Genomic DNA, 21,869 nt, shown 5'->3' with positions numbered 1-21,869 from the left:
GTGACATTCCTCAGCATAATAAAGGCATTTTATAATCTGTATTTAATGACCATAAGGGTTGAATGGTGTTTGCCAAAATGCAAACTCTGAAATCTTAACCATCTTTCAATATTGTCAGGATCATTTTTTGCCTTCAAAATCTTATAATAGTTCCAATATCATCTTAGATATGTATGCTAAATCTTCCTTTGACTTCTACTTCACATTCTAAATAACATTTGAAAAAAAATAGCAAGCAAGGATAATGAAAATTCTTTTACGTGAATGATAAGTTTTCACTTTGTGAATTTGACAGTTTTTTTCAAATACATCCATATCTTTAGAATGTTACTTGAAAATATAAAAGTATTTCATTGCAGTCATGCTTTTAGCTGATCCATATTGTAATTGTTATTTCAATGGGCAAAAGTTTCAATATCAACAATTTTACATTGTTCAAATTAATAAAATGTTTTGGTTATAAGAGAGTGAAATAATTCAAAGTTAAGAGTGCATAATTAGGTCACAGTATATACTGCTGTCTTTTGACAAAATGTCACTTAAGTCAAGAGTGTTTGCCCATTTTGAATCTTTCTTCATACTCTTCCAGAGTTTGAGAAATTGGTAAATAATTTCTCTAGAACTTACCATAAAAGGAGTTGCAGTGGTTTACAATAAAAAAAAAATTGTCTCACCTGGATTCTTGTTATGCAGAGTGCAATTTATGAGATAATAACACTGGATTTACATAGACAAGCTTGTTATATTTCAAGCTCAAACCTGTGATTTTTTCTTTTTTATTTGTTCTTCATATATATTACATCCCAACTGCAGTTTTCTCTCTCTCCTCTCCTCCCAGTCCCCACTTCTCCTCTCTCCCCCAGATCCCCTTCTCCCTTCCCTTCAGAAAAAGGCGGCCCTCCCAGGTTTATCAACTAAACATGTCATAACAAGTTCAGACTAGGCATGACCCCTTATATTAAGGCTGGTCTAGGCAACTCAGTAGGAGGAGAAAGGTCCCAAAAGCAGACAAAAGGATCAGAAACAGCCTCCCTCCGTTCCCACTAGTATGTGTTCCACAAAAACAGCAAGCTACACAGTCATAACATATATGCAGGGGACCTAAATCAGATCCATATAGGCTGCCTGATTGCGAGTTCAGTCTCTGATCCGCTATGGCCGCTGCTTAGTTGATTCTATGGGCGATTTGCTTGTGGTCTTCTTGGTTCCTATAATCCTTTGGTGTCCTCTTCTGCAGGATTCCCTGAACTCTGCCTAATCAAATCTATGAATTTAAAGCAGTATTTTAAGCTGATGTGTATGTATTTAAGTCTGGGAAGGCATACCACAGATCATGGGGCAGCAAACACAAGTATCTGGCTGTATGAGTGATAAAAATTGCATAATGAATGAGGGGAGTTGGGTATGAAGAAGAAAAAGTGTAGTACAGAAGCTGGTAAGGGTTGGTCCGAGGGTAGTGGTGTTTACAACTAAATGATCACAACCAGTTACAGATTTCTTTGTTGCCGGGGGTGGGGGTGGGGTGGGGGTGGGGTGGGGGGGTGGCGCACGCCTTTAATCCCAGCACTCGGGAGGCAGAGCCAGGCGGATCTCTGTGAGTTCAAGGCCAGCCTGGGCTACCAAGTGAGTTCCAGGAAAGGCACAAAGCTACACAGAGAAACCCTGTCTTGAAAAACCAAAAAAAAAAAAAATAAAGAAAAAGAAGCTAGTAAGTTAGAAAATTTAGGACTGATGTGTGAAATATGATTAAGATTTAAATTGAAAGATTGTTGCCATGTGGGTAGGCAAGTTTGGGATTTCTCAACATGATTATAGATTAGCAAGAGTGGTCAGGTCTTAAGTTTATGAATGATGCCTAATATTTTTAACTATTGGCAATAATTGGATTTATTTTCTATTAATGAGGCCACATCTGATATATAAACTAGTATTTTCAATATCTAGCCCACATATGTGGTAAAGAAACAAAATAGTACACAGTTAAAACAAGTTTCTCAAGCCGGGCGGTGGTGGCGCACGCCTTTAATCCCAGCACTCGGGAGGCAGAGCCAGGCGGATCTCTGTGAGTTCAAGGCCAGCCTGGGCTACCAAGTGAGTCCCAGGAAAGGCGCAAAGCTACACAGAGAAACCCTGTCTCGAAAAACCAAAAAAAAAAAAAAAAATAATAATAATAAAACAAGTTTCTCAGAAGACTTTCTATTATGGAATGCATTATTCTATGTTTTTATGCATGTCTATGGCATTATCTTGCCATAGTATTTAGTTGCTTGTATTTTAGAATTAGTGTAAGGTTGATTTCCAGTTGTGAACACATGAAATAACTATCTTCGGGAGCTTGGGTCAGAACTCAATTTTAGGCCATTTGTGTTCACTTGGCTCTGTAGCTTGAGGTGAAGTTAGGATAAGAATTGAATAGTCATTATCAAAGTAAATCCCCATATTTCCCTGGGTATTTGCTGTTGCTCTTTGCAGATTTGGGGTAAGTTGTGTCATAGATTGAAGTTATCTAGAACATCACTCTTTAGTTTCTGAAAGAATAAACTTTTTGTTTAATTGATTCTTTGTATTATTTGTTTGTTTGTTTTTTATAGATTTCAGCTTTTTGCTTTATTATTTCTTGTCATTACTACTTTGGGGCATGATTTCTTCTTTTCTCTTTTAGAGATATCAGGTGTGATGTTAGGTTGCTAGCATAAGTTCCCTCCATTTTTTAAATTTATGTAGGCACTTAGTGCTATGAACTTAGCTCTTAGAACATACACCTTCACTGTGTTCCGTAAGTTTGTGTATGCTGTATTTCATTTTCATTTAGTTCTATAAAACCCTTGATTTCCTTCTTTACTGATAATGATTCTCGTGTCTTATTATAATTGTTAATGTATCTCCTTATCTAATTATATTTAAACTAACCTTTATTAATTACTATCACAAAGTTTCCAGCCTAGTTGTGAAACTCTGTAAATAATTGCTAAGTGAACTATATGTCTATGGATGAAAATAATTAAATATTTTTAAATGCAATTCTTTCCTAACTAACAATGCTGTATTAAACTTAAAACATTTTTTAAAAGTAAGTAATAATCTGAGATTATCTTTTGTTCAAATTTTGAGATCTTTAATTTATCCTGATAAACTAAACAGAATAAACAGAAAAATCAAGGAAAGATACTGAGGACAATTCTCATAAAAATCATATTCTCTGATTAGTTTCACCAAAAGAGACTACAACAGAAAGTGGAAGATTTATATTTTATACTTTTCAATGCTGAAATGGAGTTTGTTGTCTAAGATATTTAATAAGCAAAGTCTACCTTTTCCTTTTACTGAATTGTATCTCATCTCTGTTGCCCATAAACCAAAATGAAAGTTTTTATCTGATGAATAGGAGATTATTCTCACAGATTTCAGATTTCAATATAATTGGATAAATGCACCCCTGACATGCTACAGGTCAATAGATTATGTAAACTAAATCATTTTCAAAATCAAGTGATATGTATATTTTGGGTTTGTAAATACAAATTTCTGGTAAAGACCTCATTAAATCAAAATACTAAATCACTAACTCAAATTACTGTTCAGCCTATTATTGTTTCCATAACTACATTAAACATAGGTTTTGTAGAGGACATTTATCTTAAATACTTATATTTGAGTTGTAAGCTTTTGATGAATTAAGGGATAAAATTGTATCAAGATGTATTTTCATTTTCACCATATGGTTTTCTAGTTATGATCAAGATATGAACTCATGTCCCTCAAACTGGAGATGGAAGCAAAAATATCTAAGATTTTGTTTGTAGGGTGATGTGTAGGCAGTGAATCTATGCCTTTGGACTATGACTCTGTCTAATATTTCATGTATCTTTGAAGGAAAACACTAATTGGTTTATTTAGGCATAAAAATACTGAAAAAATTAGTGCTTCAAAACAACTGATAATTTCACATATCTATACTTCAGATTCTGTATCCAATGATATATTCTATATTCTGCTGGAACCTCAAGATTCTGATAGCATTCTCTCCTTTAGTGTCATTTAATCTTTTATCCTGGCCTCTTGGGAAGTGGAAATCCAGGACAAAAAGCTTTCAGTCTCTTTTGGCCTAAACTTAGAACTGGTTTGTTATCAATTCTGTCACATTATACTGGTTGAAAAAAATAAAAATTCAAATTCAATATCTTGATTGAAAACATGATCAAAATTTTATTAGAATGACAATGTAGAGTTGATCAGTGGGTACTAAGTTATAGTTAGATAGGAGAAATAATTTCTGGTGTGCTATTGTATATCCATGTGACTCAGATTACAGCAACATACCATGTATTTAAAAGTTCTAGAATAATGGAATTTGAAAGTTTTGCCATTTGACACATAAAATATATGAAGAGATAAGAATGTTCAACCATATTTAGACATTATGCAATTTACGTATATGTTGAAGTACCACATGCTACCTCATAAATATGTATGATGTGTATGTTCATATTATCCCAGAAATTAAAAAAAGAAAATGGTTCCTGATATTTACTATTAAATCATAGGCATGTAAAACATCATTAACACAATATGCATTAATTTATTTTTAGAGAGTTTCTACTTGACTTTAAAATGTTATTTATTGTTATTAATTATTTATTAATATTATTATTACTGTGTGTTTGTGTGGATGTACACATGCATGAATGTGTATGTGTGTATGTATGCATGAGCCTGCATGTGTAGGTAGGTGGGTATGTACATGACAGCATGTGTTCTGAGGTTAGAGAACAGCCTTATTGAGTTGATTTTCTCCTTCAAACTTTCAGTGGATTGTGCAGATTGAATAAGGTCACCATGTTTGCAGGGCAAGTGCCTTTACCCACTGAACTATATTGCTAGCCCGGTTTGTTTTATTTAGTGTGTTAGCATTTAGTTAGCTATGTGAAATTTTTTAGAAAGGATGATATATATATATATATATATATATATATATGTGTGTGTGTGTGTGTGTGTGTGTGTGTGTGTGTGTGTGTGTGTGTGTGTGAACAAAATAGCTATAGTAGGGCCAGAGAAATAATACCTTCAGAGTTTTCCTCCTATAGTTTTTAATATCAAAAATTGCCAGAAAAAATTGGATAGGTCATCAGTTATGTCTGTTTTCATGTAATTGTGTGTTTAGTAAAAATAAACTGCTTTAGCAGGGGCCATAATAGTTATTAATTTTTATTTTTTTAGTCTACACAAAGTTCTAATGGATCTCCAGAATCAGAAATTAAAAGAGCTAGACGACTGGCTAACAAAAACAGAAGAGAGAACAAAGAAAATGGAAGGAGAGCCCTTGGGACCCGATCTTGAAGACCTAAAATGCCAAGTACAACAACATAAGGTTTGTAGACATTCTGGTATTTGCTTTCTAGACTAGAAAACCATTTGTGCGTATGTATACTACATATAAATATGAACACATGTGACATTTTCAGATGGGACAGGAAGCTTAGAGTCAATAATTCAAATTGACTGGTAATGTTTCATTCATTATTGTACTGTTTTGACAATGTTCCCCTCTAAGAAGAGGGTGTTGCCAATGTGATAATTTAAAGAAGTGATATTTTAAGAGTTGATTAACCCCTATAAATTCTTCCCACATAAGTAATATTAAGTCCCTTATAAAGAGATGTGTCATGCAGTATTCAGCTATCTTTTCACATCCATATGAGAATCAAGCAAGAAGATTCTAAGAGATGACACCTTGAATTTGGCTTCCAAACGTCTACATCTAAAATAATAATAATTTTTCTTTATAAATAATCCTATCTCAACTATTTTTGATATAGAAGCACAAAACAGAGAAAAGTATATATTCTTTATCATATACAATGTAATCAGTAATTTTTATTTTGAAAAATATTAACACTTATTTCTTGAAGAGTATAATGCATAGTGTGTTAAATAATAAAATTGTGTTTTCCTGTGAGACAGCTTCTTCAAGGATTACCCAAAATATACACTAAAACATTATGTCTAAGGATGCATTTTGTATATGTTTACATTCAGTTCATAATTACTTAAAATAGAGCAAACTTTGTTAAAAATATCAGTAACATTGTTTTACATAAAATACAATATTTTTAAATTGTAAGAGTCTTTGTCCAAATTACTTATACATTTAGTCTTACACATTTTGGTTGGTGGAAATCTTTTCTTGTTTTTGTTGGCTTACCCTTACTGTGATTGAATTCCTATGATTTTTGTGTATCAACACAATTTTGTTTCAGAATGCAAGTGTGGTTCATTCCAACTTGGACTAATCAATGTTAAAACTTATTGTGAGTTTTGTGGTTATAGTAGGAACTTTCCTGCTCCAGGAGTGCAGAAATACAGCCAGGAGCTTTGAAAATAGTCCAAGGCCAGAGCCATGGCAAATAGAAAATAGAAATATAAGAAACCTAGGTAAACTCAAGTTTTTAGATCAGCAACTAATATTTTTAATAGTATATCTCCAATTATTTTTATTGGAAATTACATTTTTGGGCACTCTATTTATAAAGACTGACTTTATTTGGTCGGTGTGTGTGTGTGTGTGTGTGTGTGTGTGTGTGTGTGTGTGTGTGTGTGTGTTCCTGTCTGTCTGTCTGTGTAGGAGTACGTACATGTGAGTGCCGGTCACACAGTCCAAACGATGGTGTCAGATCCTCTGAAACTGAAATTATAGAAGAGTCACCACACATGGATTCTCAGAATTGCACACAGTCATCTACAAGAACAGTAAATATATTTAATCCCTCAGCAATCTCTGAAGTGTCTGAACAACTTTTATGCTACTCCCAGGATCTGCATTGCTTTTGTCTGTTAAATGGAAAGGGCTTATCTGTTCTCTCAACTCATACCTCCTATTATATTTATTGTGCCCAAATTCGTTCTTAGTTTCTAAGACCAAATATCATAGTTCTACGAAGTTAAATGATGTTTTTATTTCTATGATCCAAAATGATTATTTTTCTTGTTGAATAAACTTCCATTTTAACTAACAAGTGGACCTGATCATTGTTGTTGTTACCCCTCTTTCAGTAGTTCAATGGCTGTTGCTGTTAAAAGTTACTTTTATTAGTTTTTTTTTTAGTGTAGTCTGTGTCATATCTCTTTAGAATTGAAGTTATAGGCATTTGTGAGCCTTCTGCAATGGGTCCTGGTATTGCAACTGAAGTTCTCTGCAATAGCCATATGTGTTTATAACCACTAAACCATCTCTCCAGCACCTCCATTGTGGTTTATGACCAAATATTTAAGAATTATGATATCACTATCACCAGGAGAAATGAACTATCAACTGTGTTACAATTGTCACATGATCCCATGACTAAACTTGTCATAAATTAATTAATTGAACATGTGTTACAAATGTTAGCTTAACTGTTAAATTTCTCACTGTGCTACTGGCACTGTGGAGACATGTATTCTTCCGATGGACCCTTTATCTAGCCCTTTCCCCTGGATCTATGCTGGAAATTATGTGTAGAGAGTATGTATTCAAAAACAGCTTCATTTCACCTGACAGAATTAGCTGTCCCTAGAAGCATCTCAGCCAGTGATGTTGAACAGAATGCAAACTTAATGCTACCAAAGCACCGATACATTCTACCTAAGATCCCTTGTCTTATGAAGGAACTAATCTAAGGTATTACACAGTACCAAATATCAGATTCTCAAGCAGCATAGAATGCTTCACATTCTCACTCATTCCTAGCATATCATGGCATCACCTACCAAATTAATTTTTTGCCCCCAGCCTATTATCTTTTGATAAGGATCTGCTCTTTTGAGAGAGTAGCTAACATAAACATCTTGTCTTAGGCAGCAAAGTTCTATCATTAACTAATTTTTTTTTCAGAATCTACTGAATCTATTGCAGTTCTCATATATTTTCTTTGGAAATAAATGATGTTTCTGGTATTATTTCCAGTTAGAATTTTCCTATGTTCAATAGTGTTGAAATCTAAATTTTTTCAAGTAACTGAAGTGTTGTTGGTTGTTTTTGCTCTTTTGGAGGGGGCACCACCTAGCTAGCACTCAAATAATCTCACATGGCTTATTCTTAATTATAAATGCCCAGCCTTAGCTAAGCTTGTTTCTTGACAGCTTTTCTTAACTTTAAAGGATCCCATCTACCTTTTGCATCTGGCCCTTTTCTTTTCTTACTTCTGTATATCTTACTTTCACTTTTACTCCATGGCTGGCTGTGTGGCTGTGTGGCTAGCCCCTAGCATCCTCCTCTCCTTGTTCTTTTTCTCTTTCTTCTTCTTGTCCTTCTATTTATTCTCTCTACCTGCCAGCCCTGCCTATTCTTTCTCCTGCCTTGCTAATGGCTGTTCAACTCTTTATTAGACCCTCAGGTGTTTTATACAGGCAAAGTAACATAGCTTCACAGAATTAAACAAATGCAACATAAAAGAATGTAACACATCTTTGCATCATTAAACAAATATTCCACAGCATAAACAAATGTAACATATCTTAAAACAATATTCTACAAAACTGAAGGATAAGTTCTATAGGATGTAACATCAAAAGGAAAATTCTGATACTGAATGCTTGAGTGTGAAAACAAACAAACAAACAAACAAACAAAAAAACAAAAACAAAACAAGAAACAGGAAAAAGAGGCTCCAAATATCATGGGAAGCCTGTTGGTGCTATTATGGGTCTAGTTTACCTAATCAAAGGCCTAACATTCATACTCTGAACAGATTTTTTATTGAGGTTGCACATACCATCCAAGATGTTTTCTGATAATTACCTGGAATGGTTTATGCTTTTTTTTAAAGATTTAAAGTGAATGGAATGTAAGATATATGACTAATATTGTCATAAACTCTGAATAGATTGTCCATTACTGGAAAAACATGCCATTTCCAATGAATATGTAATTGCTTTATGAAAATAATTTGAAGAAAAATGATTATATGCAAGTTTATTATGGAACATGCTATATCTCCGACATAGTTATGTGTAATTCATAATGAAAATAGAAAAAAATAAGCTTAGTGGCTCAGGGTAAAGCCAGTTCTTAGTTTTAGCCATGTATATGCACCTTCGAAAGATTTGTGTTTATAGACTTAAAACACTGGAAAGACAAAAGGTATTTTAATTTTAAAGTGCAAAATGAAATAATTTGTGTTAAACTTCCATATTCTGTATTTGTAGGTAAATTAGTTCAAATAAGTGGATAATTGAAATAATAATTGATTCATTTTATAGATTTATTTTTTCCAAAATCTATAAATCAAAGAAAATGAAAAAAATTCCTTTTGACAGCAAAGTGAATCATTAATTTCTCTTTTTGCATTGCCACATTGCCTACCATAGATAATATTTAGAGTATTTTACTGTTGGTCAATAGCCCAAAATCCTTGAAATATCTCTGTTTTTGTTGTGGTGGTGGTTGTTCTGATCTGATCAGAGGGCATATATTCCTTAACTAAAAAGCAAGATACAAATATTTGCAGAATTAGCCAGGTGTTGGTAGTGCACACCTTTAGTCCTAACACTCAGGAGGCAGAAACAGGCGGATCTCTGTGAGTTCGAGGCCAGCCTAGTTGACAGAGTGAGATCCAGGACAGGCACCAAAACTACACAGGGAAACCCTGTCTTGAAAAACCATATATATTTGGAAATCTTGTAAGTGCACTATGAATGTTATAGACACACGTGCACAATTTGTGAGAGCAACCTTTGATATGTTCATTCCAGCACCACTTCACTATAAGGTATATTGGAAGCTCCATCATGGGGAAATGCCATCACAATATGACATTTCAGTGAAACTGCCAAATAGCAACTGAAAGTATATTGGTTATTACTATTAAAGTCAGCCAAATGGTTAATTCTGGATAACTGTGAATATTTCAATTGGTTTCAAGTTTTTTTTAAAGTAAAACAACAACAACAACAAAATCAAACCCCTTTCCACTGAATCTTCCTAGCTGTTCCTTTGAAGAGGGCATTTAGGGGGTTACTTTGAGGACTGAATACACTGAAACATGTCCGAAATCATCCTGACTGATAATCTCTGTCTGAGAGATGGAGTGTTTTAGTTAAGCTAATAAGGAAATTATCTTAAATTAGTAGGAACACTATTGAAGAAGTGCCTTCTGTGGTTTGGAGATTTCATTAATTGGAAAGGAATTTAATATTTGGAGGGAATTCCCATCAAAAGGAAAAAGCATCACGATAAAATTGTGTTCCATGGCAGTCAGACTGACATCAAGTTTTGGTAACTCAGATAGGTTTCCAAATCTTTTCAGACCTAGATTTTTGAACATTGCCTCAATGACAGCATCAACAATGTCCTCACAAGTCATTAAAATATGAAGCTATAACTGTAATGTGCACTATGTTCAGACTCCAGTGGATGTTCCGTGTTAAATGCTAATTAATACAACCAAATAACCCACTAGAAGGTCAGTCACCTATTCTTTCCTTGAAGTTAATTTCAAACATTTCAGTTGCCAAGAATGTGAAATGTTCTCATCTGATGACCTTTAAAATGATCTGGACGTTCATGTAACAGAGAAGGTTTGGTGTAATCCTGCCAAAGGAACTGACCTTTCAATTCATCCCTCTGCATCCCAGTAGCTCTGAGCAAACACTCATTAAAGCTTCTGGGTGCAGTAAGGAATACAAAGACCAACTGTCTCTGAAATCCTTCTCAAGCATCTCACAGTCCAGTATCCAGATAGAGACAAAAAATAAGGAACCATACATGAGGCAGATTAAGCAAATGGCATAAGAGTTGAAGTTGGTGATCTGTTGGAATAAAGGAAATGAATTTAGAAAGGATGAAGTGCATTTGGTCTGGATCTTGCATTAAAGTTCTACATCACCAAAGCTAGAAGATTTCAGTTTCAGTGTGGGAGGTATTATATAGGAGACCCAGAGAGGTTCAGTTTTTCTATGGGTCATAAGGAACCACCCTAACTCTGAAATTAAAGTAAAATGAATAGCAATTTAAAAAAAATTAATTTTGTGTACAATATGTCTAGTAAGAGAAATGATATCACAGGAAAGTGGGAGGCAAAATGACATCTTAGAAGACTATTCCAGCAAGTATGCACAGTCTGAAAAAATTATGAACGGGTGTAAGAAACATTTTGGAGCTTAACAGCTGAGCCAACAGGCCTAGAATTAGAGAATGAGAAAAGAGCTTTAAATAACAGCTTCTGAGACTAGGCAATTGGAAGACCAGAGTTGGAACTAAGAAAGTAGGCAATAAAAAGAGATGCAGTATTTGGGAAGAGGATGAGTAAGTCAGATAAGCCTAGAGAATGCCTTAAAATCAAATACTGCTTTTAGTGCTTAGCAAGCTCTCTCCTAACCTAAGGATGATTAAGATTACCCATTCTTATTGCTGTGAAGCCCCACTCAAATTCCTAGCCTTTGCCCTTGTAAGTGCTTAATGAAAGTTTGATGCCTATGTAAGTAAAGATAAACAATACACTCAGGAAAAAAATATTATACTAGAACCAAAGAACCAAAGCTCATCTGTGTTTCTACAATGCCTTAGCAGAGTACTTAAATAATTGCTTAGGGAATGTTTTATCAGAACACATGTTTTAATAATTTTCAATGTTTCATTTCATAAACTGTCCTCAACATTGCTACCTTTCTGACAGGGGCAAAATAATTTCACACCTGGAATAAGCAAGACAATTATGTGTATCTACAAAAAACCAACTCTTAATGACGAATAAGAAATATGTCTATAAAATGACTTACATGGATCTATATCATGTTTCTTGTCATAGGTTTTCTTCTTTGTCCCCATGCCAGTTTGATTTCCTTATGAAACACCTTCATTTATATTTACTGTAGAATCATTTTCACAGTAATATTATCTTAACATAAATACATATGATTTAAAGTAAAAGAAATAGTGTCACTTTCATGCATTCTGTATAATTGTATGTTTATAATACTGTTATAATTTCTTAAATCTAGTTTAAAAGACTAGGTTTTCTACTACCATTTTAAGTGGTAGATTGCAAATACAGCTGTATTCTAGATAATGTCTGTGATTATTGTAAAAATAATAATGATCTGCATGTTCTTAGGTGTTGTAGCTGATGCTCTCCTAACAACTGAAGACATAAGTTCTTTATACTAAGGATTGTAAATTTATTCAATGATATTTTAATGGTGTGTTCTATAATTTAAGCACACTGACAACATTTAGTAACCAAAAGGTATGAACTATGATTAACAAGAATAACAGGAATAAGTAATTGTACTCAGGTGGGCTATTCCCATGCATTTGGCTTATTAATAGGATAATTATATGTACATATTCCATAATAAAATACACATTTCTTTATTCCTTCTAGTACCACTAAACACTGTGCTGGCTGATTCTAAAGTATTATCTCATTTAACTCCAGTACTAAAATTGTGTTAGGGAAATTTTGATATATAAATAAATATTTATTAAGAGATTGCACAAAGTAACATCTCCAGCAACTGGTAATTTCCAATTTTCTTTTTATCTTGCAGTATTATCTAGGCTGTTCGAATTAATAAACTAAAGGGAATTAATAAACTAAAGGGATCTCCCTGTCTATGCTTTAAATATGCTTGTGAGTGACACATTTATGAAGATCCCTGTTTTTAACCTTCATCTTTCTGCGTTCAAACAAAGAAAAATGCCCTCTATTTTGGAGCTTCATTAAATCATGATTCCACCTGTGAACCTATAGTTTAGAGACCATGAAGGAAAGTAGCCCAGAAACTTAGCAGTGCTCTAATAGTATTGTTAATTTTTAGATGTAAATTACAGAGATTAAATATATGAAGGCCTCCAAACTTAGAGTGAACCATGATGGAAAAGTACACTAGTGATAACTGTTCCTGGTATGCTCAGAATAAAAAATTTAAGGCAGTAGTATATTTATATTCATACTGTAGCTTTTTCTGTAAATTAGACCTAAAGGGACAAGTAAAGCTACAGCAAAGGAGGAAATGGGCTCAATATGTTAATTGCATTACTATCTGAGAAGGGTAATAAGAAATAGATTAATTTAACTGAGATTAATTGTGGCATTTTATTCCATATACATGGATGCATACATTAATTGATTATAGGGACAGAGATAATGGCAAAAAATTAAGGACTTCCATTCAGTGATTATGATTTTTATCTTATGACATATCTCTTGCTGATTTTTTCAGCAAAAAATCCTTAGATCTGTCAACTTAAAACTTCAGTTTTACTTTAAATTATATTTGTATTCATTTATCAAAACTTGCAAACATTTATATGATACTCTCTGATCATATTAATCAATCACTACCTCGTTCTGACTCCCCTCTAGTTTTTCCACCACCACATCTCCTTCTCAACTTCATGTCCCTTTCTCTGTTTTTCTTATTGATAACCCTTTGAGTTTAATCAGTGTTGTCCATACAACATTCCTATGTGTGTAGGGCCATCAATTGGGATACATTCAACCTACCAGTGGCCACAATCCCAAAGAAAATTAACTCTGTCTTCCTCAGCAGCCATTAATTGTCAATAGTTCCTCAATCAATGTTTCAACCTCAAGGGCACCTCCCCTATCTGTACTGAAATTTTGACTGGTCTTGTGCAAGTAACCATAGTATCTGTGAGTTGCTGTGTGCAGCATATGTGCCATGTCAGTATTTCATAACTCTTCTTCCCACCTGCTGGCTGTTACATTCTTTCTGTACTCCCACATCTTTGCAAGATGTTCCCTGGGTCTTGGATGATGGGTGGTAGAAAGAGATGATTCATCCACAGCTGAGCACACATAGTTACTTATACATTACTCTTTAACCAATTATGAATCTCTGTTAATCTTGTATAAATAATATGCAAATTTAATGAGGATTTTAGGGGAATGGGGTATGGATAAGCAGAAAAGAGCTCTTTTCTGTCTACTATACTGAGACAAGTGTTCATATCTCAGCACATAAGTCAAGTGACTCACAAATTCCTAGAACTCTGGCTCCAGGGGATCATCTACATGCTCTTTTGGTCTCTATGTGTACCTGACATACACACATTCATCTGTACTCACACCAATGCACATGTGTGCACACACACCCAAATGCCCCTACTCTTACACCAAGGCACATATACACACAAATACTAAAAAGAAATATTTTTAAATGTTTAAGTATTTTAGATCAATTATAGACTTTTTAGACCCTAAACTTTGCTGCAATTTCAGACTGGCATTTTATGAATTGCTAGAAGCACATTTATTAGACAACGAAAAGCACAGTTGATTAGATGAGGGAGAGTAGTCAGGTCACTACTGGGTTCTTGTGGCTTGGTTTAACAGCTTTCTACTGGATATGCCTAATTATGAGGTTTCAGAAGTAAGTGGCTGGTAATATTTATATAGTTCATGTTGCATTGGGCAAAATGCTAATCAATTGTACCTTAGTCTCATAGCTATGCTAGATAGCTATATATCCTTTTGCACTAGTTAGAATGTTGAAGCTTAATTTAACAAAAGATACAGGGATCAAAGCTAGCAACTAGCTTTCTGATACTGAATCTCTGATAGATTTTGGTTAATGTTCCCCATTGTTGTCAATCACTGACAATATGATTTTTTATATATAAGTATAGTATCTGTTATTAAGAGTTTTTCTCAATAATGGAACTCATTTTTAGGTGCTGAAAATCAGTGTTTCTATGGTCTCTCAAATTCACTTGTTGAAGTTGTCTTTTTAGAAGTCTTCTCCCACTTGGTAGTTCCAAGGCTTGTCAGACACAAAAACACTCCCTTGTAGCCAAAAGGTAAAAATAATGGAGTTTAATATAAAAGTATCAAGTCCTATGTAAAGAATTGAAGACCAAAATACAGGCTTTTCGAGAAGAACCTGCTAGGGAAGATTATTTAAAATATTCAGTGAATGTACAACAGTTTATGTGCCCTAAATAGATCCACACTGGGAGATGGACAATACTTCAGGCAGCCAGGCTTAGCGAAGTGAATATTTGACTGAAAATAAAATTGGAAATCATTACCAGATCATTTCACTCAGGGTACCTAGGGATATAGAAGCTAGTACAGTGTAGAGTTTATGAAAACAGGGAATTAGCAGTGGCTAGAAAAAATAACAAAAATAAATGGCCCATTTCTCCATCATTTTTAGTGAAAGCATAAGATGTTCTGATTTGAATTTTAAGCAAATATGTGTCCAGAATTTTTAATTAGTTAATTAATCATAAACATCTTGGGCATTTTGTTGTATGATTTTTATATTAAACATTACTTTCCTAGATGGGCAACTAATCCTAGAAATTATCTGTGTTTGTAAGATCTCTGCAAGTAGTATGTTTGGTAGATAGGATGCTGTAAACTTTTTTAAATGTAATATTTATAATTAACCATACCTTAAACGTTATTTGGGAGGAAGAAGCTGCTATTCTTAGACCCTATACAGAAAGCATTATGTGCGTTGTTTTTCAGTGGGGATGTGTGTTTCTATTTGTGTCAACTTTCTGGGAATGCTGTCAATATTCTAATGAATATAGTAGGAGGATTGAAAGAAAGTGTACACAAAGGTAACCACAGCAGTGCTGAATCCAGGTACATTGAATCTGTACTTTGACCAAAGGAACCAATAAATAATTTTGAAAAAACACGGCATCCCACCTTGTTTTAGTTTCTACTATATTTCCCTTTCTATATGGGCTGATCTTTACATCTAAGTGTAAGTCTAAAACTTTTCTATACCTACATACTTCCTTGTGTTCATTAGTTAATCATTATCTCATATCCGAATTGAGAACTAACAAGGTAGCATGGGTCTTGAACACTGAAGTTACTTTTTCCAATGAGTGTTCCCAAGCTGTTTGGGCTGGTCAGAACAAAAAAGTTTGTACTATTGGTGACGTTTTAAGGAATTATGGAAGTAAATCACATTTGAATTATAATATTGAGATCCAGTACTAAGAGGTTAAAATTTGGTAAAGTCCTTTAAGTAGAGCATTATTTAGAAAAAGAGAGGTATGATAAAACTTCAGTTTGTCAAATCTAAGGGTTTTTAATGTATTTCGTTGTCGCCCTTTTCTCTTGTCATAAGGAATAAAAGTTTGCTATTTGATATTAGAGAACAAATATCACTGACATTTGTATCTAATAATGGTATAGAAATTTAATTAGGAGCATGCCAGATTACTAACCTTGCCAGTGTGACAAAAGCATCACTTTAATAAAAATAATGGATCATAAAATAGCCAGCACATATACATGTAAATCGTACATTTTTGATAATGAAAACCACTTTTGTAATTACATAAGACAGAATTTTGACTTAAAGATGAAGGTTTTGAATAGTCAAACTTCAATGTGTAACTCTGGGGACATATCTATATTTGGAAATAACTTGGCTCATATTTCAGGCTTAATGAGCACAGCAACAAACTTCTGTTGTATAAATATAACTATGAGAAATTCAATTCCCTAACAAGTCAATATTTAACTAAAATTTTAATTAAAATGTTGTAACCAAATTTGGTAGTCTTAAAAATACATGATATCAAGCAGGAAGCCAGGCAAGCATTTTGTTTTACCTTCAAAGATAAGACGGTAAACATACAATTTGTTTTTGACATTTTGCTACTTATGCAAAAAATGAGTTTCAAAAGTAGTCTCCAGACATTGTGTTTTATAATCTTTTCTTTATTGATAATATTGGAAAGCATTAATACTGCAATAGTCATTCTTAATGATTTGGGGTATTGAAAACTCTGAACAAGGTATTTTACAAGGGTTTCTATTTTGCAACTACAGAATTTGCTCAAAAAAAAACTTTAACATTATCAATTTAAGCCAGAGATGTTATAATATTAAAAAGTCACAGAAGAGAAGAAAAGCTATTGGACATAAGATTAAGTCATATGTGGAGTCTAATCTGCTGCTATGTGCTCAGTAAGCCAATATAGAGAGCCCTTCCTATGTTTCTACAAATCCCTCTGGTCATTCAAATCAAAGTGGTACTTTCAGTTTAAAGTTATCAAAACATCATTAGTTTCAATAATACCTTGTGTTAATATTTTCAAAAGAATGAGATATATATATCATTGATGAAAATGGCAAAAAACTCAAATGTCTCATTTTATAACAAATACACAATAAGAAATCAGTTTAATACTAGAAAAATCAATAGTACATTTATCACATATACTTTATAAAGATTTGTTCTGTAGAAATATTTCCTGAATCAAACGATTTCTACATGTTCCTTTGCCATAGTATTAAAGCAGTGACTATAATTTATGTATAAAATGTTGTTCAGTCTGGTATTATTTCCTAGTACACTTTTACTTTTGAATATATGAGTTTATATATATATATATATATATATATATATATATATATATATAAAACTTCATGTGGAAATATAGGAAAATAGTTTTCTAAAGTTATTGAAGCCAGGTTATAATCTGGCAAACTAATAATTGTCTTAATTGTTCTAAAAATTCCTGGCTGACAAGCTGAAAGTCTTAGCTTATATAACTCAAAGAAAGAGGAGGCGGTGGGGGGGGGATACTTGACATCGCCTTCAAGGACAAATTTGAATGTTAATGTTTCTATTTTCAGTCTCCTGGAAGAAAGAGTTTTATTAACCAGTGCAAGCTCTAGGATGTCAAATTCATGATGGGCAGTATACATTTCACACACAAAACAGGAGCATAGTCATTTTATCATAAATTCCTTCACTTGAAAATGTAGCATGAAAATCTAGAGAGAATTACAAAGAAGTTATCTTAGAGTAATCTAAAATATAGAGGCTTGAAATATAAAAGTCCTAGAATTAAAGTGTTCATGCATTTGAAATTGTGGTTCATCCATCCTAATAAGGTCACCTACAACTTTTATAACATTTGAATAACTAAGAAGGAGACTGATAGGTCCCAGGCATTACAGTTTTGTGTGTACAGGCAGTAGGATTGCCAGAAACTAAAAGACAATATTTCCAAACTATCTTTCCATTAATATGTTATATAACAAAATACTTTGAGAAGAAAACTAGTTATCTAGAAGAGTTAAATACCAATTAGAGGAAATCCCCAGAATAGTGTACTGTACTGAGGTTTGGGTGGACTGCAGCTCCACGTCGGGATGTTTTGCAAAATTCTTGTAAAATTTTATCTCTTGAAACATTCAGTAAGATATTGATAGACATGAGTAAGCAAATGGTAGAAGTAGAAAAAACTAGCAAGGAAATGTCTCTTCAGACAGAAGATACTTAATAATGTGAAATGAGATGCTATAAAATGGATATTGGATTTGGCAACCTTTGAAAGAAATACTTTGATGTGATAGTGGGCAGTGAAGGTCAAATTAACTAAGCACAGAGGATCATTTTAAAAATAGAATGTTTTCCAGTGAATATTAACATATTAAATAGAAAATTCAGACTTTCAGTTCAAATGTGATTACTTTCTTTCAATGGTAATCGGAAATTTTAGTAAAGTAGACAATACCAAGGATGCTAGATGTACAGATGATTAAAGACAAAGTCCTGGAAAAGGTAGAGAGTGTGTGAGAAGAAGTGCACTCTACCTGTAGCCTTCACAATGTAAGATCTGTCATCATACTTTGGAGTTCAAATGAAATAGCGAATATAATTACTGAGTAAACTAACAGAAATGGTTTGCAATCAGTCTAGGTTATTGAGTGATTGCATTGCTCCATGTGTGGGAGAAAGAACTCACATGCACTTGGGAAGAGATGTTTTTAATATTTACATTTGGATTATTTTCTTTCAGGTGCTTCAAGAAGATCTAGAGCAGGAACAAGTCAGGGTCAACTCTTTAACTCACATGGTGGTAGTGGTTGATGAATCCAGTGGCGATCATGCAACGGCGGCTTTGGAAGAACAACTGAAGGTCAGATTTGTTTAACATTTAATTACAATTAATGTATTTAGAAAATTCAGAATGTAAGGCATTTAATGTAGGTCAATTAATATATTAATCATTCAAATTCAAATCATTCTCCATTTGTGCATTCTCAGTTTCATTAACTTATAATGGTGCACACACTACTTTCCATGCCTTTGAGGAAATTCACAAATTCAGATCTAATTATTTCTTTTTTTATAATTTAATTTAATTTTACATATCATCCATGGATTTCCTTGTCCTCCCCTCCCAATTTCCCCCCAGCCCACCCCCCATTGCCATCTCCTCCAGTGCAAAGACTCCCCTGGGGATTGAGTTCAATGTGGTAGATTCAGTCCAGGCAGGTCCAGTCCCCTCCTCCCAGGCTGAGCTAAGTGTCCCTGTATAAGCTCCAGGTTCCAAACAGACAGTTCATGCACTGAGTACAGGTCCAGGTCCCACTGCCTGGATGCCTCCCAAATAGTTCAAGCCAATCAACTGTCTCACTTATCCAGAAGGCCTGATCTCAGCTATTGGTTCATAGTTCATATGTTTCCATTCGTTTGGCTAATTTGTCCCTGTGCTTTTTCCAACCTTGGTCTCAACAATTCTTGCTTATACAAACCCTCCTCTTTCTTGCCAACTGGACTCCTGGAGCTCCACCTGGGGCCTGGCCATGGATCTCTGCATCTGGTTCCTTCAGTCATTGCGTGAGATTTCTAGCACGACAATTAGGGAGTTTGGCCATCCTATCACCAGAGTAGGTCAGTTCGGGCTGTCTCTCGACCATTGTCAGCAGTCTATTGTGGGGGTATCTTTGTGGATTTCTGGGGACCTCCCTAGTACTTTGCTTCTTCCTATTCTCATGTGGTCTTCATTTATCATGGTCTCTTATTTCTTGTTCTCCCTCTCTGTTCTTGATCGAGCTTGGATCTTCCACTCCCTAAGCTCTCTTTCTCTCGACCCTTGCCCTTCATTACCCTCACTCACGTCCAGGTTGTTCATGTAGATCTCATACATTTCTCTGTCATTGGGTGATCCCTGTGTCTTTCTAGAGGTCCTGTTTTCTAGGTAGCCCCCCTGGAGTTGTGAGTAGCAGTCTAGTTATCTTTGTTTTACATCTAGTATCCTCCTATGAGTGAGTACATACCATGTTTGTCTTTATGAGTCTGGGTTACCTCACTCAGGATGATTTTTTCTAGATCCATCCATTTGCCTGCAAATCTCATGATGTCATTGTTTTTCTCTGCTGAGTAGTATTCCATTGTATGTATGTACCACATTTTATTTATCCATTCTTCAGTTGAAGGGAATCTAGGTTGTTTTCAGGTTCTGGCTATTACAAACAATGCTGATATGAACATAGCTGAGCAAGTGCCTCGTGGTATGATTGAGCATTTCTTGGGTATATGCCCAAGAGTGGTATAGCTGGATCTTGGGGGAGACATTCCCAATTTTCTAAGAAAGCACCATATTGATTTACAAAGTGGTTGTACAAGCTTGCATTCCCACCAGCAGTGGAGGAGAGTTCCCCTAGCTCCACATCCTATCCAGCATAAGCTGTTTTCAGTGTTTTTGATTTTAGCCATTCTGACAGGTGTAAGGTGGTATCTCTGACTCGTTTTGATTTGCATTTCCCTGATGATTATGGATGTTGAGCAATTCCTTAAATGTCTTTCAGCCATTTGAGTTTCCTCTGTTGAGAATTCTCTGTTTAGTTCTATAGCCCATTTCTTAATTGGACTGTTGGGCATTTTGATGTCTAATTTCTTGAGTTCTTTATATATTCTGCATATAAGCTTTTTGTCTGATGTGGGGTTGGTAAAGATCTTTTACCATTCTGTAGGCTGTCGCTTTGCCTTGTTGACCATATCCTTTGCTCTACAAAAGCTTCTCAGTTTCAAGAGGTACTATTGATTGATTATTGTACTTAAAATATATGCATTAGAGAACTATGTAAACAGTACTGTTTATATATGCTTCAAACCTACAATCTGATTGTGGGCAAAAATTAACTTGAAATTTACTAAATTATGAAAATGTGAGTACCTTTGGTATTCATTCTTTTAATCTTTCAGTTTTTGTTCTCATGGAAACATTGGGTGTTTTAAATGATAATAGTCAGTTAGAATAGATATTTGTCCATTCAAATCTCCTTTCCAACCTAATTTAAGTTATTTTTGCTTAAGGAATGTATGAAGTATGGTAGCAAATGCCTGTAATTCTAGCACTTCCATGGTAGAATCATGAGTATTGGGAGATTGAGGCCAGACTCAGCTTCACAATAATCAGCTTTGGTTAAATGAGAATCTGCCCACCTCAGGCCAAAAACAAGGATGGAGAGAGTCTCAGAGGTTAGTGTAGTTGCTTTTGGAAAGGAACAGCAACCACATGGCAACTCACAACTTTCTGTATCTAGATAAAAGGGCTCTGACCCATATTCTTACCTCAGGGGTCTCCTGCCAACACATGGTCCACAGAAGTACACTCAGGCACCTACACATACACATAAACGAAAAATAAATATTAAAAACAACAGACAAAAATGATAATGTGGATATTTCAAAGTTCTGTTTTATATGTGCATGCCCAATTATGTGCATATATGTACAGAGCCAGAGATGGAAAGTGGGTATTCTCCTCAACCACTCTCAACCTTAGTTTTGGAGATAGGGTTTCTCTCTCAACTTGAACTCATCAGTTTTGCCAGGTTGGCTGGCCAGCAGATTCCAGTGATCCTCCTGTCTCCATCTTCCAATCCTGGATACTGGGATTATGGGTGTGCATCACTGCTTCTTCCTTTTTACATGGGTGCCTGGGGATCAACTCCTGGTGCTTTGGTTGCATGAGAAACACTTTATTTACTAAACTATCTCCTTAGTCTGCTGCTTATAAGGTTCATGGGGCCCAAGAAAGGGCTGTCCTTCCTTCCTTTGTGACAGATAGGGGCCACAAGTTTAATATCTCAAAG

At 34.5% G+C, this 21,869-nt stretch overlaps 1 protein-coding gene across 11 annotated transcripts in view; it reads left to right on the top strand.

The window, feature by feature from the left end:
• The window catches only part of Dmd (dystrophin), a 2,251,111-nt gene that overhangs the window by 796,907 nt on the left and 1,432,335 nt on the right, over positions 1 to 21,869 (top strand). For all 11 annotated transcript variants that reach the window (XM_076562037.1, XM_076562042.1, XM_076562041.1 and 8 more), the window contains exons 12-13: positions 5,218 to 5,368; positions 18,785 to 18,904. In XM_076562037.1, coding sequence (XP_076418152.1) covers positions 5,218 to 5,368; positions 18,785 to 18,904 — 271 coding nt within the window. The remainder of the gene's footprint in view (positions 1 to 5,217; positions 5,369 to 18,784; positions 18,905 to 21,869) is intronic.

The sequence above is a fragment of the Peromyscus maniculatus genome, chromosome X (assembly GCF_049852395.1).
Source record: "Peromyscus maniculatus bairdii isolate BWxNUB_F1_BW_parent chromosome X, HU_Pman_BW_mat_3.1, whole genome shotgun sequence".
Classification (NCBI taxonomy): domain Eukaryota; kingdom Metazoa; phylum Chordata; class Mammalia; order Rodentia; family Cricetidae; genus Peromyscus; species Peromyscus maniculatus.
The sequence above is the reverse complement of the archived record's forward strand: the minus strand, read 5'-3'. Positions and strand labels throughout refer to the sequence as shown.